Source organism: Rhinolophus ferrumequinum, chromosome 2 (assembly GCF_004115265.2).
Source record: "Rhinolophus ferrumequinum isolate MPI-CBG mRhiFer1 chromosome 2, mRhiFer1_v1.p, whole genome shotgun sequence".
In the NCBI taxonomy this organism is placed as follows: Eukaryota; Metazoa; Chordata; class Mammalia; order Chiroptera; family Rhinolophidae; genus Rhinolophus; species Rhinolophus ferrumequinum.
The window spans coordinates 55,648,579-55,675,686 of NC_046285.1; the positions used below are offsets into that span (position 1 = coordinate 55,648,579).

Here is a 27,108-nt window from a genome sequence, read left to right on the forward strand (position 1 = left end):
CACAGTGCATTACATGTATTAAGTTACTCAAGAATTCTGAAAATAGAGTATGTTAATGCATAAGTATTAGAACAATGCTTAATAAATATTTATACTGGCTATTATAATTATCTCACAGTAATAGTTGATGCATTTCAGGGATTCCCAAAGATTGGATTTTGAACACAGGTATATTATTGTAGTCATAATGCTGAAACCTCACAGTTAAATCCTAAGGTAAAGAAGAAACTTCTCAGAGCAAGTCAACTTTGTGAAAGTAAATATACGTAAATTTCAGCAAGTCAGAGATAAAGTTCTTTGGATCCAAGATCCAGATTTAAAATCCCTTCAAACTATTTTGCTAAAAAGGGGGAAAAAAACATATATCTCCTACAGCAGACTGATCCAGTTTCTCCATGTGATAAGGCTTACTGTCTATCAGTCATGAGAACTTGGTTAAGGGCTGCGATGGGTGTAGCCTAAGCCTAACTGTACTGCTCAACTGTGAACAGTGAGTTGTGTTTCAATAGCTGCAAGGAGAAACACCATGACTTTTCATTATTATCCTTCATTATTACTATGACAATAGGAAGCACAGTCTTCAGAATTCCTGAAATGATCAATAACTTCCTCTGTGTCTCCAGCCATATCGTTCAACAATTTCTTCTGTAAAAAGGCGCCAATTTCAGGAAGCTCCTTCTGTACCTTTAAATATGTTCTGCTTCTCAAATCTCCAGGCCTTTGCACATGATGTTCTTTTACCAGGAACATTCTTTCGATTTTTCCTTTCCTTCCTTTCTCTCTCTCTCTCTCTCTCTCTCTCTCTCTCTCTCTCTCTCTCTCTCTCTCTCTCTCTCTCTCCCTCCCCTCCCCCCCCTCCCCTCCCCTCCCCTCCCCTCCCTCCCCTCCCCTCCCCTCCCCTCCCCTCCCCTCCCCTCCCCTCCTCTTCTTTCTTTCTTTCTTTCTTTCCTTTCTTTCTTTCTTTCTTTCTTTCTTTCTTTCTTTCTTCTTTCTTTCTTTCTTTCTTTTAATTATTAATAGTTTCAGGTGTACAAAACAATGTAATAATTAGATATGTACACGCCTCACAGGGTGATAACCTCCCTCCCCCAATCTACCACCCCCCTGACATTGAATGTAGCTGTTACAATTCCTATGACTCTATTCCCTGTGCTGTACTCCACTTCCTGTGACTATATACATACACACACACACACACACATATATATATGTACATATATATAAATATATATATTTGATTATAGTTGACATTCAGTATTATTCAGCTTCAGCTTCAGGTATACATTGCAGTGATCAGGCATCTATACAGTCCATGCAGTGGTCTCCCTAATAAGACAAGTGTCCATCGGAGGACACCCTACAAAATCTTTACATTATTGATTATATTCCCCAAACTGTCTTTCATATCCCCATGGCAAAATTTTGACTACTAATTTGGATTTTCTAATCTCTTTACATTCTCCCCCCTCCCCGTTCGACTTCCATCTAGCAACCATCAGGTTTTTCTCAATATCTCTGAATCTATTTCTGTTTGATTTCTTCACCTAATCTATTTCTACTCATCTTTCAAAGTTTTATTTGGGTGCTGTATGATCTCAGAAGTATTACCTAATCCCTGGAAACTGACTGGAATCCCCAACGAAATCTTCCCATAACATGTAATACTTCCTAGCCACTGCATTTATCCCATTACAGTATTGAGATTTCTGCTCTATCATTGTTACGCCTATGAAATTCAATCAGGGACTAAGTATCTGGCGCAGTACACTTGAGACAAAACAGATATTTTATAATATCTGCACAAAATCTGAGTTTACTACTGGGAAAGAAATATCTTTTGAATTCTAGAAGTTTTAGTAGCCTAAGCTCTATTTACACTTTGGGGATAAGGCTTAAGGTCTTAAAAATACTTTATCATGCAGTTAGTCACCTGCTAATTTTTATTAATTGTTGCAGTGAACCAATTGCTCCCTTGCATTTGTATGCTTCATTCATTTACAGGAACTCTTTTGTCTTCAAAGACCCGTATTTTCCTCCTTGCCAACCGAACCTCCTTCAAAAAAATTCATGTTTATTTAGAAATAAAATGACCCAGCTTGTTATTTTAAGAGTGAGCTAGATTACCACCCCATCCACTTTAAAAATAAAATTTAAAGAACATGAATGGTCATTATTTAAAAAGTGACTATCAATTCTAAATGTGACACATATGTATGTGAATCAAGAAAGACAAAAACGACAACAGAAAATACATGCTTACTGCAAGACAAGAAACTAACACAATTATCTAAAGCACAAATACTTATAGGCCCAAGCTCCAGACTTGAGAAAGAGAAAAACAGGGCCACACCGACAGGATTTCATCTCTCTATAACCCTATATTGCGGCCTTTTCATTCACGTAAAATACGCATTCCACCTCCTTTCAAGTAGGTGTCATAAATGCATGATCATAAAATGGCCTCTGGGCCTCATATTGCAAGTCTAGCCATCCTACTTTGGGATGCAACCATTAAGAACTTCAAAATCTTGCTGATTTTTTGAATGATAGGAAAAAAAAATAAATTTTTGATTTTTGTAGGTTAGTATCCACCAGAAAGCATTAGATTGAGGGACAAGTGTGAATCATCCCCTTGACTGCAGCAATGATACCTTTCATTAATGGTTATGTCAATAGTGGTGTCCTCCGGCTTTTTTCCATCAATGGTCCACCAAACCTCGTTGCGAGAGTCCTTCAGGAAAGTAAAAAAGACCTCACAGGGAATGAGTAGCTCCTCTCCTAGAAAAATGAGTTAATCCATTAGTCTGTCATCTTCACAGGGCTATGTATATTGGTTTTACTCTGTGACTAATTGGAAGCGATAAATGTTACGTGTACCTAACATCCTATTCGGACTAATTTTCTCGTGGGCTCCATAAGGTAACATACTATTCTGCACTGCAAAACAAACCAACAAAAGAAGCACATGAGCTGTATATAAAATTAGTAGTATGACCATCTTTTAATAAAATCTATACATGTTCTAAAATAACAGCGTTTGTTCAAAAAGCTCTGAAATCATCCTTTTTAGCCCTGAACCTCCATAGACTACTTTTTTTGGTTATTTCCCTCACAAACAAAGAATGACTAAAGAAAGGTTCTCCAAATCTTTGGTCCTTGTGCAGAGAAGATGGGACAATGCCATTGCTGAGAGGACCTGCCGTAGGCCACATCTTGAAATGCTCCAGTTATCAGGGTGCAGTCCATCGGTGTAAAGACAATTTACCAATAGAATTTCTATATTACCCTTTTGAGATACAATAGATTGGGGACTATCTAGGCAGAAAATGCGAGTGATAACAATAGTAACAGCAGCACACTCACTGAGACTTTTGTCTAATTTACTGTGCTGAATATTTATAGTTATCAGTGTTCTAATTTAACTTTAACAAAATAGTATTAGGTTTTCAAATTCAAGTTTTACACATATGAAAACTGAAACTTAAAGATGCTAAATGCCAGTTGTAGATCAAAGTGTTGCTAAGCGGCAGACCAGGATTTGACCTAGACTGCCCTTCTGTTCCAGGTTGCCCAGGACAGTTCTGTTTTATTTACATTTGCCTTCCCATTTAGCTGTTAATATTGACGGCTTTAACTCTCAAAAAGCATCCAGGTTGAGATGGTAAATTATATTGTCCTCCTAATTTGAACTCAGGTTTGCCTCACTTAGCGGTCATACTCCATCCTCTCTTCTAATACATGGTTCTTATGCCTTCACCTCCAGTTTTCTATATCAGTGTGTAGGAACATAAAGTGCATAGCATGCTTTTGTAATAATAACACGATAAGTAGAGGAAACATATCTAGATGACTAGCAGCATTTACCCTGATAGTAGGAAGATTGTTGATATTACTATAGAAAGCCACAACTAATTTGAGGAAATTTGGTTCATTTGAGGTTGGCAAACCCCTTGGTGTGTTCTTGGTATTTTTATAAGGCAGATCACTATTTGAAACCTTATCTGAATTGGGGGGAGGGTATGCTTGTTCTCCATCTATGGTGATCACTGCCTCTATTACCGTTAGTGCATTTTAAACAAATATTCTTTTATCTCTCTCATTGGGATTGCAGTGAATTTATTATAAAAGATACAGTATAGAAAATGTTAACATTTCCTATAGTTTTCAACTTAACTGTGGGAGGCTTAAAGTCAGAAGATTTATAAACAATACATTACCTCGTCAGTTACAAGTGATTTTTGTGTAGAATGAAAAATTATGAAAACTAAAAAGAGACCCAGACAGCCATAGCGGATATTTGACAGTGATCTGAATCAGGGTGTATTGGTTCTATCAGTTGTCACCTGTTACATTCACAGGCCTGACTCTAAGCTCCAACCCTGCCCCTTTATAGTGGAATAGAATCTTAAAGGATGCCTTGTGCTCATGTTGCAGCCTTGGAAATCCAAAGCTCTGTGCAACCTAAAGTTTGCATCCAACAGAAATCACTAATCAGGATAGGAAACCCTCTTGCAGAGGAAGAAGGGAGAAGCTGCTGAGAGAGAAGTAGAGAATCCCTGAGCTCCCCATGAGATCGATGAGCTAGCTAATATCCAGAAATGCCTTGGTTTCTGACATCAGTTTCAATTCATGCGTGTTTTTACAAGAGCCCTCTATTCTCTTGTGTTAGCTTATGTGACATTCTATTCCTTGTAATTAAGAGAATCTAACTGAAATTCAGAGGCACAGCTATAATTACCTGGTTCTTTCTCATAGACCACAAGATCATTGGGTGAATGGATCTGGGGGGGCAATGCATCTTTTGGAGCGCCTGTGAGAGAGCAAACAACAAAGGGGGGATGATGTGAAGTCATGTAGTCTTTATCCCTTGTAACCCATTTCAAAAATCTTCTCTTCTGTGAATTGTTGCCCAACTTCCTGGCATAGTTTGTCAATTGTTCTTGAGAGGGGGCCACAGTCCAATATATAGTCAATTACAACATTTCAGTCATTTGAAACAAGCAAAGAAACAAATGTAACATACTGATTATCCTCCACATTTCAGGATAGAATGTTAAACCAGTGTTTTTGCTTTCTAAAGCTTTTATGAGATAGACTCATACTACATCATAATTGTTCTCATGTCTTGCTCAATTGTTTCTTTTCTACATTTTCCTCCTCAACAAATCCAGAGTATCTAGTATGGGACCTGGTTAAATAAGTAGTATTAAAGGAATAAGTAAATGGAAAATTCAAAATCACAACCGTGAGGCCAGTACATACATCTACCTGATATCTATTTATGAGTTGAAGGTATATTCATAGGAGTGCTGCTCTTTATAACATTCTGTATTCCTAAATTTAAAGAAAAATATCCTGAAGGAGCTTTACATTGTGTTTAAGAGTAAAGTACAGCATAGGGAATATAGTCAATGGTATTGTAATAGCTATATATGGTGTCAGATGGGTAGTAGACTTTTTGGGGTTATCACTTTGTGAGGGGTGTAAATGTCTAATCATTGTGTTGTTTTATATACCTGACTCTAATGAAAACAAACAAAACAATACTGTGATGGAAAAAAAAAAAGAGTAGAGGCTTCAAAGATTTAATGACCAGGGTGTTTTAATCCAAACTTGGTCATATATTAACCATATGACTCTGTTTTTTACTAAATCTTTGAAAAGCTAATTTTGCTCAACTCTAAAATGAAGGTGATTAAACTCATCTCACAGGTTCATTATACAGATTAAATTAAGTAGTGCATATTAAAGCATCCACTACATTTAAATATATATATTAGAAACACCTGCCAAGATGGATGTAAGTCTAGATTATTCACTTGACTTTTAAAGTCCATTCATGTTAGGCTCTAAATGTAGTCTGATTTTTCTTCTGAATTAGTCCCCAACTCACCACTGTGCAGAAAGTAAACAGAGAAACAGGAAAAGTGATTATAAAAGCGCTTGATTTGAATTTTATTTGCATTATGTTAAAGCCCTTTTTAAAGAAATACATATGCTGAATCTGGTGTCAGACTGGTTGAAAAATCCTTGAACAAAAAATCAGAAACCTGGGATTTAGAATCACTTCTACTAACTCATGGAATATTTCTAAATAGGTTACTTTTTGTTGTTTGGACTCAATATTTCCATCTATTAAAAGATGGGGTTCGACAAAATCTCCCTCTTTTTTTCTGTTTGCTTAAAATTAAACTTTTTTATTAGTTTCAGGTGTACAAAACAATGTAATAAATAGACATTTATTATTTATACCCCTTACAAAGTGGTAACCCCCTCCCCCATCCACTACCCCTCTGACATCGCACACAGCCATTCCATTTCCACTGTCTCTGTTCCTTATGCTGTACTCCACTACTTGTGAATATATATATAATTATAGTTGACATTCATTAGTATTCAGCTTCTGCTTCAGGTGTACAGCGCAGTTATCAGGCATCTACACCGTCCCTGAAGTGGTCTCTCTAATAAGACAAGTGTCCACCGGAAAAATCTTAGTCTTGATTCGCTCTCATTTTAAATGCAGGGGACACAGTGGTATTTAGGGCTCTTCTGTGAATACTACCTATCCTGACATTGGTTCTCTTGGTTTTGGGTTTGATAGGAGTCTGTCATCTCTGCCTAGACACTGTCCTTTCCCTATTTTCCTATTTTCTCATCCCCTCTTATCTTAGTGCAAAGCAATGTTTGAACACTAACGGCAAATACCTTCAGCATTAACTACAACAATTCCAGTACATAGAAATAATACAGAGTTTACTTAATTCGAGTAAATCACTTTTTTGATAACATTAACTACCATTCACTGAGTCTCTACCGCTTGCCTGGAACTGCATTAGTGGAATATGTATTTTTCTAATCTAATATTCTCAGCTATCCTGAATGTTAAGTAGTCTAAGTCTCATAGCATAGATAAGGAGACTGAGATTTTGACCAAAATCATATTGCAAATATATGGTAGTGGTTCAAATACAGACTGACCACAGATATGACAGACACTCCTTTTACTGCTCAGACTACTTTGCTTCATTTAGTCACACATCCATTCAATAGACCAATAGTTATTGAATGTCTACTATGTACATGGAATTGCAGAAGGCTCTGCGGATAGTTCAGCAAACAAAAAAGATAAGTCTCTTTTCTTATAGACTTTACACACGTGTTTGTAATAAACCATTAAGAGCCAAAACAAGATTATTACATTTTTGTTGTATGCACTTAATGCAAACCATGCTTACCTACCACCTTTACCGTCAGAGTCCTGGTGAGATGGAATGTACGCCCATTTTCTGGATATGTAACAACACATGTATAATTTCCATTATTTGAAACCAAGGCTATGAAAAAACTCAAGTTCATGCCTTCAGGTATCACATTATTAAAGTTCTGTATTTTGTAACAGCCCTAGAAGTAAAAGATGTTTACTATTTAGATACATGCATAGAAAATATACAAGCACATGCACACATCTAATTTTGCATAGAATATACAAATGTCTATGCTGCCCACACCTTTCACAAAACTATTTTGCTCAAGTATTTGATGATGCTTCTGTAAAGGGTGAACGCAATAAGTTTCATTATCTTTTCTGCAAAAGAAAATTAAAGTTCTGAATTGAGATATAAATTCAAATGTACTAGCTTCTTGTCTCAGGATCCAGTATTTGAATTCTGGGAATCTCATGTGAAGCAAGGTTAAAGTTTTGGAAAAACAACTAAGCCAATTAAAAATAAATAAATAAATAAAATAAAAATTGCTTGCTCTGCTATTTCAAAAAACATACATATTTTTCATTTTTCTACATTTCTTCACTGTTTATATTAATTCAGGAATCCAGTCACTCTTCTTGACAAACTAGGCCTTGATTTAGATGTCTGATTCTGGCATTCTTAATCATGCTGTTGAATCACTATATCATTATATCTTATGTTGATATCTTATGTTGATGATATATGTTGAATCACTATATCTCCAAACTTTTTGTGTTTTTCTTCTAAATATGCTGTTTGTTGAAATTGGATATCATAGACTCCAGAATCTAAAAAATAAAATACATTTTATGAGTCTTACCAAGAGTTGAGTTATTTCTACTCCATATAACTCTGCTGATTTAAAAAGAAAAAATGAGATTGAAATATCTCATTCAATATCATTAGAATCCTGTTTGAATCTCTCAGCCCCACTAACTGGTCATATTGTTTTATTTATTGGTTGATTTATTTGTTTGTTTGTTTTCTTTTAGAGAAAACAACTGATGTAATCATCTGTGTCCAAAACATACATTGAACATGTTCTTTTGGGAAAATTTTGTGTTTGTTTTCCTTTTAAAAATCAATAATTCCTCTATGTCAAAAATATTAGGTATCTCTAAGCTCCTTTAGATCTTTAAAATTCTGGGAGTCTATTACTTGCTTGTATTGTCATATGTAACTTTAATTCTTACATACTTAAAGTTTTCTTACTTCAATTCCTGGAGCATGTTTTGAAATATGACAGTTACACTAAGTGGCACATTTTGTAATTCTTTGTAACAGGAAATGCGTTTTTTAAGAATAACACTAAACATTTGATTCATGGAGATGATCATCATAAGGAAGATGATACATGCTCAGGTAAGCTATCTTCTAAATGCAATTTATCCTGTTTTGAAAAAGTGCTTTTAGGCACCTGTCAAATCAGCAAAAGATTTCAATACTCTTAGGTTATCACAAAATGTAAGACCACAAAGTCTTATACTCTTGCAATGAATTTATGTCAGATTCTGTTTAAATTGAGTTTAGACTATCTATAGAATTCTGTTTGATTTTTGTGACACCTTCCATTTAAACAGTTCAAAGTTATTTCTGTCTTTCATTTGTTAGTGTAGCTGTTCTTAAAGATAAAGAGATATTCGAGATAACACAGAGCAGAGTTAAAACTCAGTTTTCTATACAGCTGAATAAAGGTCTTCTACTAGCTTCTTAACCAAGAACAAACACTTCTCCTCGGCAGTTAGTTGAGGCTGTTTGGAATGCTGTTATGCCCATTTTATAGATGAGAATACAAAGGCCCGGAAAGGTTAAGGAATTGCCATTGTCAAAGAGCTAGGCGGTGAGTGTCAGCAGGAATCTGAACCTATATCTATCTGTTTTGAGACCCTTGTTTTTAATCCCACCTGGCATTGTCTCCTTACCCAATACTGTGGTCCTGCATGAATGTCACACCTGGACCAGCTCCAGTATTAACAGTGTGTTGTGGATCTATCAGTTATCTGAGGCTGACATCTGCAGTTGGTGGTAAACTTCTCATGCTTTTCAGGATGAGAAGTTAGCTATTAGTACTGAACTTGTAAACAGTCCTGATTAAGAATAATTGAAAGAAACTCTTTTTGACTTGCCAAGTATAATTTATGCAAAAAAACCCTATTTAAAACACATCACTTTAGGATTCATAATAGGTGCTACAAATATAAAAAGAAAAATGGTTCTGACACAAAATGTTTTCATTCATTCATTCACTCACTCATTCATTCTCTCATCCTTGAGTATTAATCAATAAACCATATTGCAGGCACTGTTTGAGGTTCTGAGAATACAGCATAGAATAAAACAATGTGTCCTCATGGACATATCATGAATAGAAATAGAATCAGACACATATCAATAGCAGGGAAAATGGTACAAACTAGGTGTGTGCCAACCTCTTGCTAGCCCCCTACTTTCTCTTCATCTTATTCCAAACCCATGAGGATGAATTTGAAATTTGGTCTGGATATGCTTAAGTCTATTCATTGGGCATGCATGTCAGTGGCATGAGTCTGCTTTCTTTGCGGATTTTCTCTTCTTTCCATAAGGTTGGATAAAGATGTAGGCCAGGTACAGGTTTGTCTTGGAGCTCCTTTATTTAGAAAAATATTTCAAATTGAGGAATTGTTCACAAAAGCAAAGGTCAAGTGTGGTGTTTAACCTGCTATTAAGAGAAGGCTGACCATTCAAAATTGTTCAATTATATAGTTTTAAGCAAAAGAAATAAAAAGAAAATAAAAAAATATATTTCAAAGCTACCAGACCTATAACATGCAAGAAAAGGAAATGAAGGAACTGTTTTACATTTGAAGTATGCCTGTGTGTGGTGGACGTGGCTTCAGGGCATCACTGAATTATAAATAACCACTAACTTTGACCTGTAGTGTGTGATGAACCTATGTATCTCTAGACTCTTCAGTACATGTACCTCAGTCACATAGGATTATTTTAAACATAATACACTATTCCTGAAAATAAAGTCTGCACATTTTCAGGTGATTTCAAAATCATTCATTTGGAATCCAGAAAAGAAAAAAAAAAAGATAGAAACAAAAATCTAGATACCCACAGAATTAAAAAAAAACAAAAACTAAAACAAACATGTTTCCAAACACAAGAAATAACAGTAAGTGGATTTCCACTATGAAGCAAACACTTGTATGACTAGAAGACAAATCATCCATTTAGTTGATCCATCAGTTCCTTATTCTGAACTCAAAACAGAGAAGTTAAACAGGAGGGCAACTTTTCAACCACATAATGGCAACCTTCCATAATATATAGGTTAAGAACAAAATGACTGAGATCCTTGAGAGGAAATACATCATGTGGGCGGGCGGATGTCATGACTAAGGGCAAATATTCCCATTCAATACACCATTCAAGAACTATGTGAGGGCACGAGAAAATGGAAAGGACACAATTCCTAACGTATAGGTATGCACAGTCTAGTGGAGGATGGCAACACATACTATAAAAAGCATATCGAGGTGGGGGGAAGAAGACCAAACATAAAGTCTTTAGAAAAACTTCACGGGGAAGGAAGATTTGAGCTGGATCTTAAAGGATAAGTAGAACATTAACAGGTATTAACTAGGAGAGGGCACATGAGGCAGCGACACTCCAGGCATGGGAAAGTGTTGTGAAAAACTCCCCTGAACTGTCATAGTGTTTTCGCCTCCACATTAGTACTTAACTGACTTTATTATAATAATCTCTTTTCATGTTTACATGGCATATGGTAAACGCTCAGCAAAATTGTGTTGCATGATAAAAAATATGAATGAGAGAAGCAAAGGCACAAGAATGGAGTTGAAAGCTCATGTAGTATGATAATAAGAAGATAACTATATAAAATATAAGATGTGGGATGGGTGAGTTGTAGGAAGGGTGGGGAAAGTGGGAGTAAGTACATGAAGAGTTTAACTGTGATATAAGGTTAGAACAACTAGGGATATCTTTTTCATTTTTGCACCAAAGATTAAGTTGGCATAAAAAAAATCATACTTGTTGACAAAGTCTCATAAGAATTCTATACATCACTCACGGTCAGTGAACAAAACTAAAGTCACCCAATGTTTAAGCAACAAACATTCATAAAAATCCCTCCTATGTGGCAGGCACTGTGTTAAGAGCTGGGCATAAAGTAGCCAGTAAAAACAAAAAGGGTCTTTATTCCCATGGAATTCTCCAGTCCAATCTATCTCCTTCAATTATTTAATCATTTTCTACATACAAAGTGTATATTGGCTCAGTTTTGTGCTGTGTGCTTGGTATTCAAGGGAAAGAAAAAGAGAGGTCACCATCTAGTACAGAAGAGAGAAATACAATCACTATAGTAACAAATTATGAGATATAAATTAAGTGCTCTCAAAATAGAGAGAGGTGATTCATTCAGCCTAATTCAGTCTCAAGGCTTCACAGGTATTTGAACTGGGTTTAAGTTTAGAGGTTGAATCTTTGGTCCTCAGAAGCCCTGAAACTATATGTAAAATGCTGTGTACACATGCATAGTTTGGAAAGAAAACATATATATTTCCTTCATACCAAAGATTAAAAATCACTATATAAGGAAACTGGAGGGAAAGAAAAGAGATAAAAGAACAAACCAAACTAAATAGTCAGATCAAACTGAGACAAGCACTTTAAAAATAACGTCTATTAAATAGACTTTCAACTTCTCAACAATACGTGCTATGCCAATAGTAAGAAGGCCAAACTTGGCACTTTTTCAGAAATGTGCTTTCCTGGTGGCACTTTGTTAGAAAAAGCAAAGATTTTCCTATTTTCTGAGAGAGCTGTATAAATAGTATCTGACCAATCCTGATTAATTTCACACTGAAAATTAAAGGTGGAGGTAATACACCAATTTTAATGATTACACTAAGTACAACGACAACCAGTTTTTTGCAAACTGATCTCTGCCAGACACCGATTCTCCTAAACAGTAGTGAACAGCTCTTCCCCAACTGCTATAAATGTAATAACTAAAATAGCTAATAAAGTAGTTCCTGTGATTCTCAGTAAAAAAGGGAAATTTTCCTTTGTTTTTATTATGAGGAAGAGAAATAATCCAGTAATATGAATATTAGGATGGCCTGTCATATTTTAAAGCTCAGGTCTCTGAGTAAATCTAATAATAATTCTAAAAACAACAAGATCCCACTTACCTGTGTCTTTACTGCTATTTATTCATATAGTGCCTATGTGCATAAACAGACAATCTCCAATTTATACACATGTCGTGTTCCAGAAGTTCTTTTATAAGCTGGCTATTTGAAATTCAGTAAATCACTTACAAACCATGGTCTGCTTTCCAGGCTAGTTACAAAACCTGGCTCATTCAACAAACATTTATTGAACATCAATTTAACTCACAGGATTGTTGAATTAGAGCACTATGAATTCTGGGCTCTGAATAAGGAAAACCCTGCCATGCATAAGAGAGGAGGAAAGAACAAAAGACATGCCAAGGAGGAAAATTCAATCCTGCCCCATTTCCCCTGGAATTCTGAAATACAAAATTTTCATTTTCTGCTCCCTCCAATCTCAGTTTTTCTGAGCTGCTTCTGGTTTCTGAGGGCTCTCTCCACAGGTTTCCTTATGTCCCACAATTAGCCTACAACTCAATGCATGTTCAAAGACTACCCCACCCTTCAAAGCACCTTAAGGTCTAAAAGTAAAGATTGGACCACCCTCTCTGATTTCTGGACAGTACAGGTTTTCAACCAAACAGAACTGGCTTGAAATGCCACATTCTCCCCTGACAAGCTAGGTTGTTTTTGAGTAAACAATATACAATAACGGATACAGATTGCATAGGGCTGAATCTTGGCTTCTCTCTCTGTGACCTTGGGCAAATCTCTCAACCACTCTATCCTTTGGTTTTCTTAACTACAAAGAAAAGAAAACAAGATAACCTATCATGCTGAGATAATTAAGTAAAATAATTAAAGCATTTGAAAGAATTCCTGTGCTTAATAAACTTTAGCTTTACTGTTTACCTCTCTGAGTTTCTGCTTCCTAATCTGTAAAAGGATGATATCTACCTTGAAGGATTCTGATGAGTATTACATATAAAGTACCTAGCACAGTGTATTTTACTAGTTAAATGCAAAAATTTTTAGTTTCCCCATTTCATCAGTTTTCATTTTTCTACTAACAGGAAGCAAATTACTGAAACTGATTAATGTCTTTTAACTCTCATAGAGTTATTTGTGTTACTAAAACAGACTATTTTTGCCATGTCAAGGTGGGGAATTCAGTGAATAACAATCGAAAGAGAACTACTCTAGGAAGGTCAGGACATCCAGGTGGACACAGGGAGTCGCGGTAGAGGGTAGAAAATAGAAAGCAATGTTAGCATTGCTAACAGTGACACGGTAGGGGAATGCAGTTACCAAGAACACTGGCTTTGTCCCAAGATGGCAGAACTCTTAGGATAAAAGTTGTCATAAAGACATAAAAGCAGTATATCACATATCAATAGTTACCTTTTATAATCATAGAATAGAAAGGCTGGCTCGTTGTCAGTTTCTATTTAGACAACCTGAACACTGATGACGGTTTGACCAGTATGACTTTTTTTCTCGGTCTTCTTTGCAGGTTTTCTCCTTTCATTCACCCCATAAACATTCTCTCCAGATTTTAACCTTAGCCCTTCTCTCTTCTCACTTTATTTTGTCTTCTTAAGGGCTCCAACTATCATAGAGATGCATCCAATTCTCTGTCTCCACTTTGATTTTTCTTCTGAGCTCCAGACCCATATACACATAGTCACTACTTACCTGGTCACTGCCACCTACATGTTTCACAGACATCTCTCACTCAATGTGACATTTTCTAAATATTTTACTTGCTTCCTAAACCTGATCCTCCTGTGCTATTTCATATCTTGGTTAATAGCACCAACATCATCCAACCAGAAAAAACAGAAATCTAGGAATCATTGGAGATACAGAGATGGGAATAACAACTTTAGTATCAAGAAATAGTCAATCTCATAGAGTACATATATGTAAATTTCTCCCTCCTATTAAAATCAACAATAAGTTCTCTTTGGAACTCAGTGTGGAACTTAGAATTCTGCTTTTTGATGAGAATAGGAATTATTCTTATTTATAAACTTGTCAATTAAATTGTGAAATCCTTTGGAACTATGTAGGGTGGGACATATACATATATCTCATTCATTACTGTATTCCCACAAGACCCTGGTATGGAATACAGTTGATTTTCAACAAATATGTGTTGAACGTATACATGAATGAATGACAATGAAACAATAAAGGAAGTGACAAGTGACATGGAAAGAGGAATACATAAATAGCTATGGGATTATAAGAGGGAAAAATTTTTTTCAGCTGGGAAGAACCGGAAACATTTCATAAGGCAGAATTTGATCTGTCTAAAGGAAAAGGAGGGGGCATTCCAGGGAGAGGGAATACATGAAATAAAAAGGAGAGGAGAGAATGATAGAATATGTAAGAAAATAAAGTTAATTTTTTCAGACTATTGAGTTTTCAAATTATAGAAAAAGTGAATAGAACTAGACACAAGAGACTTTGATAAATAGATGAACACTTTTTTAAAACTAGAAGATATATTACACTTTCTCATATAAAACTGTTAATATTATTCTTTAGATCACTTTTTATGCTTTTTACCATGGAAAATTACAGTCATAGAATATACAAGGATCCCTTGCACCCATACCTGGCCTCAAAAGTACCAATTCAGGCTATGTGTTATTTCATCTGTACCCACTCACTACACCCCAAGATTATTTTGAAGCAAATCACAGATAATATATACTTTCATTTGTAAATATTTTTGTGTATCTTTAAAGGACAAGACCCCTTCTGCAAGCATAACTACAGTACCATTATCACAATTTAAAAAGTAATAATAATTCATTGATATCATTAATATTCTGTGTTCAGAGTTCCCTGATTTTCTCATAACTTGTTTTACAGTTTGTTTGAAAAAAACATGATCCAAGTAAGGTATGTATTTTGCAATTGGTTGTTATATATCTTAAATCTCTCTCTCTCTCTCATTTTCTCTCTTCCCTCTCCTTCCTTCCCTCTTTCCCTTTTTCTTAACCATTTCATTACAAAACATAACATGTAGAATGCAAACGCTCAAAGCATATGCATGAGTTAATGAGTTATACAGCAAACACCTTTGTAACCACCATTTAGATTCAGGAATAGAACGTTGCCACTCACCTTTGAAAGCCATCCACATGCTCTGCGTTAATCCCAGCTCTTCTACTACCCCCTAAAGAAGCCACTGTCTATACTTTCATAGTAAAATCACTTCTTTGTTTTCATTTAAATTTTATCACCTATATGTGCAGCCTTAGACCCTATAGTCACATCCATTTTTAAATTTATTTTTTATGTTTCTTTTAATCTCTACATTCCTACACCATGTCTTTATTTTTCTTACAATTTATCTGTTGAATAACCCAAGACAGCATTTGGTATATAGAGTTTTCCACAGTCTGGATTTTGCTTATTGCAAACTCATGGTGCAAATCAATACATTCCTCTGTTCTCTATATTTCCTGCAAAATAGCAGCAGGATCCAAAGGTCAATCAAACTCAGGTTTATTCCACTTGACACAATTATAAGTAATACAGTGTTCTTTCATCAGAAGGAATATATCTGGCTGATACTCTTGTAATGTTTGCTGTCATTGATGCTTAATGCTTAGACTTATTAAGTCATTGGGGTTGCAAAGTGATTATATACTTTTATAAAAATACACTTCTTTACACTATTTCATAATTCAGTGTACATTTCTGATAAGAAATGCAGAATACTTAAGATAACAAATTCATTCCTATCATCAATTAAATGTGACCGATTAAATATTTTGAAATAGCATTATGAACATATGGGCTTAAATTTAATTAATGAGATTTGACCCATCGCAACTAATTACCTTACTGAAATTCAGATTGTTCCATTTTTGGCAAAAAGAAAACTCTTAAAGTTGGCTCCTAAGTCATTTCATTAATGACATAAACAGAGAAGGAAGCTAAAATTTTCAACTATGCTTATGAAATTGTCTATTTCTTCATTTAATTCTGTCAACTTTTGCTTCATGCATCTTGAAACACTGTTATTAGGCACATATACTTTTACTATTTTTAAACATTCCTGATAAATTAGCATGTTTACTATTCTGAAAAGTCCTCTTTATCTCTAAAAATACTCATTCTCTCAAAATCTACTTTATATGATTTTGGTATATCCATTCTACCCTTCTTATTTTTATTCATCATTTATTCTTGATTTAACTTTTTTCACCCTCCCACTTTCTATTAACCTTAAAGAATTATTTATTGTATTCATTAGCTGTTCTGTTCCTCTTAGTTTAGCTTCATTTCTAAAATGACTTACTTTCCTTTTTCTAAGTTTTTACTGAGTTTTATAATTTCTGGACTTTTCTAATTCTTATTTATTTATATTATTCTGTCTCATCTTGTATCATTTCTTAATATTGTATGGCTCATTTTTGAAATGGACAATATGCTCTTCTAGCATCTTTTTTTTTTCCTTATAGAATCTTATTCTCCTTTTTCTTATAATTTTGAATGGGATTTTATCTTGATTATTTTTGCTGCCCATTTTTATATGAAACTTTTTTTCTTTTTTTCTGAGCTTTACAATCTGGCAAGATTTTCAAATTTCACAAAGATTCCTCTTCAAAACTATGGTCTTGAGATTTCCTAATTCTCTTCCTAGCCTTCTCTGTTCTGCTCTTCTGGTCCTTCTCTTCCTTTCCTCTACATTGTCCTGATCTTGTTTACTTTCGATTCCACTCCCAGACATTTCTCCTCAGTGTACGTGGTTATTTTTCAGAGTTCTGAGGCATTAGAACTATTCCAACCCCTTTAGAATTTCTTAAGATCCATCCATGTTGTCGCAAATGGCAGTATTTTATCTTTTCTTACGGACGAGTAATATTCCATTGTATATATGCGCCACATCTTTTTTATCCAATCATCTATTAAAGGACACTTTAGTTGTTCCCATGTCTTGGCCACCGTGAATAAAGCTGCAATGAACACAGGGGTACATATATCTTTACAGATAAATGTTTTCAGATTTTGGGGGTAGATACCCAGAAGAGGCATTGCTGGGTCGTATGGCAATTCTAGTCTTAATATTTTTGACGAAATTCCATACCATTTTCCACTGTGGCTGTACTAATTTACATTCCTACCAGCAATGTATAAGGGTTCCTGTTTCTCCACAACATCTCCGAACTTGTTATTATTTGTCTTGTTGATAATAGCCATTCTAATGGCCTTGATTTGCATTTCCCTAATAGCAGGTGAAGTTGAGTATCTTCATATATCTCTTGGCTGTCTGTATGTGTTCTACGGAGAAGTGTCTGTTCAGGTCCTCTGCCCATTTTTATTTCACTCATATGTGGGATATAAAATTGAAAGCAACAAATGAACAAGACAAACAGACACACAAAAACTCATAGAAATAGACAACAGTTTACTGGTTATCAGTGAGTAAAGAGGGAGGGGAAGAGGCAGAAGAGGGAAAAGGGGATCAAACGTAGTAACGGAAGGATTTTTGACTTTGGATGGTGAACATACAATTCAATGTACAGATGATGTTTGTAGAATTGCACATTTGAAACCTATATAATTTTATTAACCAATGTCACCCCAATAAATTTAATTAAAAAAAATTATTGGACTCATCCTCTATTAGAGAGCAAAACCCTTCCCGAATTCAGCTGCTATTTTCAAATTGGCCCACCATAATTTCCAGTGAGTACCCATTGGCTATTTTTGGGTTCTGTTTTCAAGTCTGCCAGATACCACACTACTTCTATCTACATACTCCCTTCCCTATTGACACTGATTTTATATGGATTGTGTTTATGGTTTGTCTTAATTGTTTAATTGAAAGTGATTCTTGTGGATAACTTGCAACTGACTTTTATTTTAAATGTTGTGTAGTTTTGGGCTTTGGCTTATGTGAATATTTGAAGATGTTAAAAACAAAACAAAACAAAACAAAACAAAACAAAACAAAACAAAACAAAAAACTATGCTGCTGCCACATGTGTCACACTCCAATACTTTTTTTTTGATTGAACACTTCCCAAATCCCTCAGATGTAGACGATACTACAGATGGATTATGACCACAAATGAGGGTAAACATGAAAACATATATAAGTAATAAAATATAGTACTGAGTAGTCAAGGAGTTAAAATTCACCAGATGAATTAGCAGCTTCTGATTTCACTGAACAGTAAGTAGAAGTGGGCAAAATTTCCGAAAATGTATGTCATGAGAAGTTAATAGAAATAAGGTAGTTCTAGTAGTCCAGTGAATGTAATTTAAGACGTGGTAGGCTGAGGCAAAGAGTTCTCTACCACTTCCTTTAAAATGTTACAAGGTGAGGAAGAAGTAAAAGATTTGTATAAAGACACTAAAGAAGACATTAAAAAATCTGATGAGAAAAATCTCAGATTCTACATTAATTCAACAAATAACTATTGCCATGTGAAGGAGGGTAAAATTCCCTCTAGTTTGCTTACCATATACCAAGTGATGGTTGGTTTGACACTGGAAGGAAAAAATCCATCTACATTTGGACAAGTGATCTTCTGAACACCATATTCGAGATACAGTCTATGCACTGGCAGTTTCATGGGAGAATTGAAGCAGCTATCTTTTTGAACAACTTCCAGAGGAAATGCAACTTTGCTGCAATATGTGGTGTTCCTGAAAAAAAGAAATAAGCAATGAATGGGCAGTCTCATTTGTATTTGTTTTAATGCCATAAACACATTAAAATGAACTAAGTGAAGTAATGCTATGTGTTGAGACTTTATTTATATGCATAGGTCTATGTAAGAATTAAATGTATTATAGAGGTATTTCCTATACCAAATGACATCACCGAATAAAAATAGATGCAATTAACTTCTGTTGATATATGAAAATATTTATATTTTTAGAAATGCTCTTAAACTTGTGTATGTGTTTGTGTGTGTGTGTATACATATATATATATATACATACGTGTGTGTGTATTTGTGTGTGTGTGTGTGTGTACACATACATACACTGGGGGTACCAAAACAATATATACACATGACTTGTATTCATCTTTTGTTATCGGTGTATACTGAATATTATTACAATTTTAATACAATTTTTTCCTTTCTTAAAATGTGTATACATTTTTTTGATACCGTGTGTGTGTGTGTGTGTGTGCGTGTGTGTATGAAACCTTACCCATAAAACATTCTCAATAATACTCAGAATTGGTAAGGGAAAGGTGAAAATAGTAAATTAACTCACAGTTGATAATGGTATAAACAACCTTTGGAAAATAAGTATGTTTCTCAAAACCATTTTTTAAAGAAGCCTTAGGTTTTGCCCTAGTGATCTTATCTCTGGAAATTTTTTCACCCAATAGAATTATAGAAAATTGGGAATAGAGAGAGCATATGATCAAAATGCTCATCCAGGGCTACATCAGCAAGGAAAACGTTGGAATCAATGGGAAAATAGAAAAAGAAAAAGTAGTCTGTGAATAAAATTATGATAAGCTGTTCAATGTTGTTGTATGCTTCTATAAAAACAATCGAGCATGAAAGAAAAAAAAACACTAATAAACACATAAAACTTGTTAGGATGGCTGGAGAATTGTATTTATGTTTTTAATGTTCGTAGAGGTCATTACATCTGCCTAGAAGGCTCTTCTTCCATTATCACACCTTGCACAAGGCAGTCTTCCATGCCATCCCGTATGGATCCCATATCTAAATTAGGTCTCTCATTCTCTGAGCATCTTGGACATTTCCTTGATTAAATTTATCATAGTTCAAACTAAGGCATTACCATGTGTGTTTTCTTTTATTCTTTGCATCTAGTACAGTGTCTAAACTCTCAGTAGGTGATGAATAAATATTTGAAACTTGTTTATACATACAGGAAAACAATAAAGGAAACATAAATAAAAACAATTGATTTTTTAGGGTGATGGATAAATGTGTTCACCTTTTTTATAATTTTATTTAAGGGACCAAACCACATAGATACTCAATGACTCATGAATTAAGTCTAAATACAATGGAAGGTGTGGGGGAATGCATCCCCCTTCCCAAAATGGGAAGACAGGGCTTTAAAAATGACTTATGACAATGGCAATAAGGGGGAAGGGATAGAGGCAGATTTGATCTCTACCAACAAATAACAAAAGGTGAAAGTTAAAGAAGGTAAATTTCAGCTTAATAAGACACCTGATCTGATTTTTTTCAAAAAAGGTGATATACAGTGGTTGGGCTGACTTCTAATACCAAAAGTCAAATCTGTATGTTATCTTAATTGATAGGAGTATTGAAGCAAAAATACAAGCTGGCAAATCATGGAAGATGATTTAGAACTAGATGGACTTAAAGATATCAGGCTTATGATTTCTCGTGGTTCAGTTTAAGGCCATTGTCAGTTTAGGAATCACCTCAGGATCTTGAGAAGCTTCTGGTGCCCCCACCAGACAAGTTCAATTCTATATTTTCTTTAGAGACATAGATGGACAGACAGGTAAATTGAAGCAGCCATCTGGAAATTGATAAATAACATTAAAGATATACTTAGGCCTTAACAGCCATGCAACCCTGCTCTTGTAATGTCAAAGAAGGCTAGAAAAGTAGTGGGTTGCTGAAGAAAAGGAACTAGAGATGCTGAAGTACTAGAATGCATAGTAGAGACCCAGGTCATTCACAAAGCTACTGATGACCCCTTCCCAGATGTTGCTGATGTCCATGTAGAAATATTAATGGATTAATAATTGTCACAGATGAAAAAGAGCTTAAAGAGCATTTAAGCTGACTTTCTCATTGTGCGGATATAGACATGAAAGCTCTCAGACATGGACTGACTTGACAACTGTCACCAGCTAAGTAGTGACAGAGCTGGGATGATAGCCTAGGTTTTCTGTCTTCTCATCCACTGCTCTTTCCACTGTAATTTTTTCTAACTTCTCCTACAAAGCAGTACTAGAATATAAATAAAGGACACATGGATATTTCAGCTTTCTTCGAAACCCACACACCAGTCCAATTTAATAAAATTAAAGAGTCATGTGAAAGCTTCAGAAGGACATTCAGAGGTTACAAGGGACTCCCAAGACCACAGTGATCAAAATGCATTTCTGTGATAGAGAAGAGGTCCTTCTTCACTTAAGCATTACACAGTTTGAATTTATCAAAGCATAGCCATCCTTCTCCATCAGAGAACAGTTAACACCCACAAGTGACATGGGGTATGCTGAAGGTCTGGGATTACCTATCGTTATGTTATGTTAATCTAAACTGTTGCATTGCTGTATTATCCAGCCCTATTGTTGGGGACTGAACTGTATCCTCTCCAAATTCATACGTTAAAGACCTGACCCCCAGCACCTCAGAATGTAACAGTATTTGGAGATAGGCCTTATAGGAGGTAATTAAGGAAAAATAAGGTCGGATGGGTAGGCCCTAATCCAATACTACTGATTTCTTATAAAAAGAGGAGGTTAGGACACAGAAGACATAGAGGGGAGACCATGTGAAGAAATGGAGAGAATACGACCATCTGTAAACCAAGAAGAGATTAATTAAACCAACCCTGCCAACACCTTGATCTTGGAATTCTAGCCTCCAGAATTGTGAGAAAACAACATTTTGTTGTTTAAGCCACCCAGTCTGTGGTATTTTGTTATGGCAGCCCTAGAAAACCAATGCATTTATTAAATAGCAGGGAACTATGTAAAAAACAAACCAACAGAAAAAAAACCACAAAAAAAACCAAGTCTATAATACAGTTGGGAAATTAAAAAACAAAGGAAAGCCTGGAAACTAAAAAGGAACCTTGGGAGAAAAGATAGCAAAAAAAAAAGAAAGAAAGAAAGAAAAAATTCAGAGCAAAAACAACATTAACTGGTAGTAAAAGAAAAATAGATTGTGGAATAAAATGCAAAATCTACACGAACTTTCAAGAAAAAAAGTGGATTTGAAAGAAATTTTGCAGTAATAGGGTGCTTTGAATTATACTCTTAGATCCCTCAGGATATTTTATCTACCGTGTTTCCCCAAAATAAGACCTAGCCTGACCATCAGCTCTAATGCGTCTTTTGGAGCAAAAATTAACATAAGACCAGGCATTATATTATATTAGACCCAGTCTTATATTAAAATAAGACCCAGCATTATATTATATTATATTATATTATATTATATTATATTATAGCCGGTCTTATATTAAAATAAGACTAGGTCTTATATTAGTTTTTGCTCCAAAAGACGCATTAGAGCTGATGGTCGACCTAGGTCTTATTTTTGGGGAAACACGGTATTTGCTTCCTAAGGGAATTTTGGAAAAAAAGTTTGGTAAAAAAGGTTGAAAAGCATTGTTCTACGTACGTTTGATGCCTCCAAATATTCTTTCTCCTATAACAGGCACCTCGCGGTTTTATTCTGTGTCAAGCACTTTCCAATATAAGACTAACAGATAGGAATGGGTTCTACTTCCTGCTCTGCTTATTGTCTTGGGAACGGTATGCCTCCAGGTGGGGCAGAAGTGTAGGTAGGCAGTTTCCTTTGTCAGGGAAAGGGGCCAAACAAACAGGGCTCTACCTTTAGACAACCTTGATGTAGGTCAGGGTTTGAAAAGGAACTACCTATGGAGAATGTTCTTAGGACCGCAATCATTTTCTCCTCACCCATTTTCCAATCAAATTCAGTTAAGCCACCGAGATGAAGTGTATGTAGCTCTTTCTAGAGGCTTCTTTCCCCTCCCCAGTTTCATTGCACATACATCATCTGGATAAAAGCCCAGGGACTAAAGGGAAAAGAGAGAGTTGCCATCAAAAGCCAGGCTACCTTAACATGCAGGTATAGTTGCCAGTGTCATTAAGGAGGGTGGGCCGGAACCAGAGCACATCTTTCTCCTTACTAATGCGGTTCTCAGGGAGGCGGAAGTTAATTGGTTCCTCAAGGTCCCGGTCCTGCCTAGTCCAATACCAGATCAGAGTAAGGCCAGCTGAATGGGCTGTACTGTAGTTATATTTCAAGAAGTGTTCAAAGAGTGGGCACTTGATGCGAGCTGGCTCATCTTCAAACACTTGGATCTGTCTCATGGTATCTAGTCCCCAGTCATCGCAGCGTTCTGGAACAATTAAAAAGGAAAAAAAAAAAAGGTATATGAGTCACCTGATGTTAAAGGCCTCCAGAGAACACACTTTCTCTGCATGACACCAATCTTTCTCAGGACCACCCTTCTCTGGTCATCTTCAATAGCTTTTCTTTAATATTTGCATATAATAGGGACCTGTGGTGTAAAGAAATGACTTCTTATTCTTTACCATTTTCTGACTATCTCTTGAATAACAATGTGATTTGACAGCTTGATCCTGTTGAACCCTACAAGGTGTGGGGGAAGATCTCACCTGAAAAAGATGTCAGATGCTCTTTGAGTCCTCTGGGGACAGAGGAAGTTCTAAGGAGAAAACTGTAACTGCAAAGATAACCCTCCAGAACTCCCAGTTCTCCTCAGAGCTCCTGATTTGGGCACTAGATCTGAGCTGTCTAATAGCAATATGATTTGAGCCATGTATGTAATTTTATATGTCCTAGTCACCACATTAAAAAAAGTATTAAAAAGCAAATAAAATTAATTTGCATATTTAGTTAAACTTGATATATCCAAAAACATCCCAAATATATTAACAAGCTATTTTGCATTACATTCTTTTTTTGTACTAAATCTTCAAAACTCAATGTGTTTTATACTTAGAGCACATCTCAGTTGGGGCTAGTGGTGTGTCTACTAGATATCACATAGACAGTAGAAGAATAACCCTCGAGAAGTCAAGAGGGTTCAGTGATACTCATTGGGGGAACAAAGGTGCTATAGTTTCAATGACTCAGAGTTGAATAAAATTCGTAATGACTTTTATAATTTATTTTTTATAATGAAAAGTAATCACTATCCATATAGGAAAAAAATGATAATAAATATATATATTTTTAAGAATGACATATGATTGGAAGATGCTAGATGTCACCATAGGGAGGTCAGTGGTAATGGAGTACTGTAAGGACAAAAACAATAATCTTAAAATAGTTTTCTTTTTAATTTGTAACCCTAACATACATACATACATACATATGCATATGTTTGTGTGTGTATATTACATATTTTTTTAACTATGTAATAGACCCTACATTTCAGCTTGAAACCAGAGGGCAACTGAGTCTGGGGCTTGTGCTGCCTGCGCAGCTCAGCCAATAGACCAACAGATGAGTTGGGCTATAGGAAAAGCATTTATTGTCAGAGCACCAGTGATCTGAGAAGGCAGCAGGTTAACACCTTCAAAAATTGCCTTAACATTCTCAGACTGGCTTAGAGTACTTAAGGGAAAATCTGGGCATTCCTCTAGCGGCTACGTGACAGTTCTGGGGGGATCTGCATGGAGCCTTCCCTCCAGGAACAATGATGGGAGTAACAGCATGGAAAGAATGCTTGACCATAGAAATTGTGATCAATAAGCCTAAGGGTATTAATCATAAATTTAAGGGTAATTTTCTAAACAGGGAACTGGGACAGGGGACATTCCTAGCTCAAGCCGCAGGGGGATGATCTATTGGTAAGGTACAGGTAGGTCAAGGAAAGGGGAGGCTGGTATCGCTGTGAGGCCTCTCCTACAGGAGTCTCAACCAGGACCTGCTGCAAGCTGGCATTTAAAACTTTTCACCCTCCATAGATCAGTTGGAAAGGATATACTTCATGTCATATTGTAAATAATAACATTTTAAAATAAAATCGTTATACTCATTCAATTATATCCAATGGACTAGTGATTTGCCATACACCAATATCCACCTAAAAATATGTAAACAAGCATTCTTTTAATCATTGATAATTGTATACTGTTCTTTTTTTCTCCTTGAACTTGTATTAATTTCACTATCTCCAGACATAATTTTACTTTAATGAAATATATTTTTGTTTTATAGTTTTTTAAAAATTTTTCATCATTTTATTTTTCTGTGCAATATATAATACTCTAAGTGTTGAAAAATTTTTTCTTCTGAAATGAATTTTATTATGATTATAGTATACACAATTTAAATAACATATATTTTCAACTTTATAATTATTACATATAAAATGTAAAATTATATTGGAAATTATCTCTTGATAATAATCTGGATGAGATATTTTTTATTTATTTATTTATTTAATTTTTTTTTATTAGTTTCCAGTGCACAAAACAATGTAATAGTTAGACATTTATCATTTATATCCCTTACAATGTGTCAACCCCCCTCCCCCCATCCACTATCTGGATGGGATATTTTTGAATGAGAAGGATTGGGCATTAGTTCAAAATTTTTATTTATATGCAAGCACTAGGGAAATTTGTTCACAGCCAAGAAAAACAGGAGTTTAATTCTGTCAAGGTTATTCAATTTTTTAAAATTCCTTTGGAGGTATATGTACCATTTATATTTTTAACATCAAAAATTATTTTAATGACCTCTCACTGACATCTCTGAAAGACAGAGTTTGCAAAACCAGACCTAATTCTCACTCCTCCATTATATCCACATTCTTTGCAATTTGATGCTATGAATCTTCTAATCAAGAAGAAGGGTCTGTTATCCCACGTGTTGGATTTGAGCTGTCCTTGTGACTTACTTTGACCAACAAATTGCAGCGAAAAGTGATTACCTGTCAATTCCAAGCCCAGGACCTACAAGCTTTTGGTTTTTCTCTTATAATTCTGTTAACACCATGAGAACAAGCCCAGTGTAATGGACTGAATGTTTGTGTGTCCCCAAAATTCATATGTTGAAACCCTAATGTGATGGTTTTGGGAGGTCAGGCATTTGGGAAGTAATTAGGTCATAAAGGTGGAGACCCTATGATAGGATTGCAGTCCTTAGATAAAGAGCTCTCTCTCTCTCTCTCTCTCTCTCTCTCTCTCTCTCTCTCTCTCTCTCTCTCTCTCTGTCCTATGTGAGGACACAGCAAGAAGGCAGCCCTCTGCAAACTAGAAAAAGGGCTCTCACCAGATACCTAATCAGCTGACACCTTGATCTTGGACATCTCACTCTCCTCAACTTTTTGTTGTCCAGTCCACCTAATATATGGTATTCTGTCGCAGCAGCCAGAACTGACTAAGATACCCAGGAAAGCTTACTAGTAAATAAGAGACCGCATGGAGTAGAGCTGAGACACCCCAGCTGGCAGCTAGCTCACTTCCACAAGTACTGCTGTCTGAAAGGAAGGAAAGAAGGAAGGAAAAATCCACTATGTAATACTATTCTCAGTGTCAAACTAGAATATTCTCAGTGTCAAACTAGTGGCAAAGCTATTCTCAGTGTCAAACCATCCTAACCATACCTACTTTCTGTTAGAAAACAGTATCCATTTCATTGTAATCCCCAAAATTGTATTCATATACAATGCCATGACAGTCATTCATTTCTGAATTATAAAATCTAGCTTAAACGAGAGAGAGAGAGGGACAAACAATTAGACGGCTGATGGAGTCTGGAACTTCACCATATTAAGTTTGTTGTCTGGATGAAAAAAGATGATACTGCCTTCTGTATTTCATAAAAAAAAAATTCTTTATGCTGTTTCTAAAGGCATCACTCTCAAGAGCGCTAAAGGATTTGTTCAAATTTGGATGATGGTAGAAGCAAGACTATTAAATGAAAATTATCATCCTTCCTGCAACCCTACTCTGCAATATGTCTCAACTCAGATCACCCCAACTTGAG

The 27,108-nt window shown here is 35.4% G+C and overlaps 1 protein-coding gene across 9 annotated transcripts in view; it reads right to left on the reverse strand.

Annotated features, from left to right (window-relative positions):
- The window catches only part of IL1RAP (interleukin 1 receptor accessory protein), a 128,230-nt gene that overhangs the window by 23,246 nt on the left and 77,876 nt on the right, over positions 1–27,108 (reverse strand). For all 9 annotated transcript variants that reach the window (XM_033130919.1, XM_033130902.1, XM_033130850.1 and 6 more), the window contains 5 exons: positions 23,197–23,482; positions 18,865–19,051; positions 7,236–7,401; positions 4,739–4,810; positions 2,652–2,778 (listed from right to left, as the gene is read on the reverse strand). In XM_033130919.1, coding sequence (XP_032986810.1) covers positions 2,652–2,778; positions 4,739–4,810; positions 7,236–7,401; positions 18,865–19,051; positions 23,197–23,482 — 838 coding nt within the window. The remainder of the gene's footprint in view (positions 1–2,651; positions 2,779–4,738; positions 4,811–7,235; positions 7,402–18,864; positions 19,052–23,196; positions 23,483–27,108) is intronic.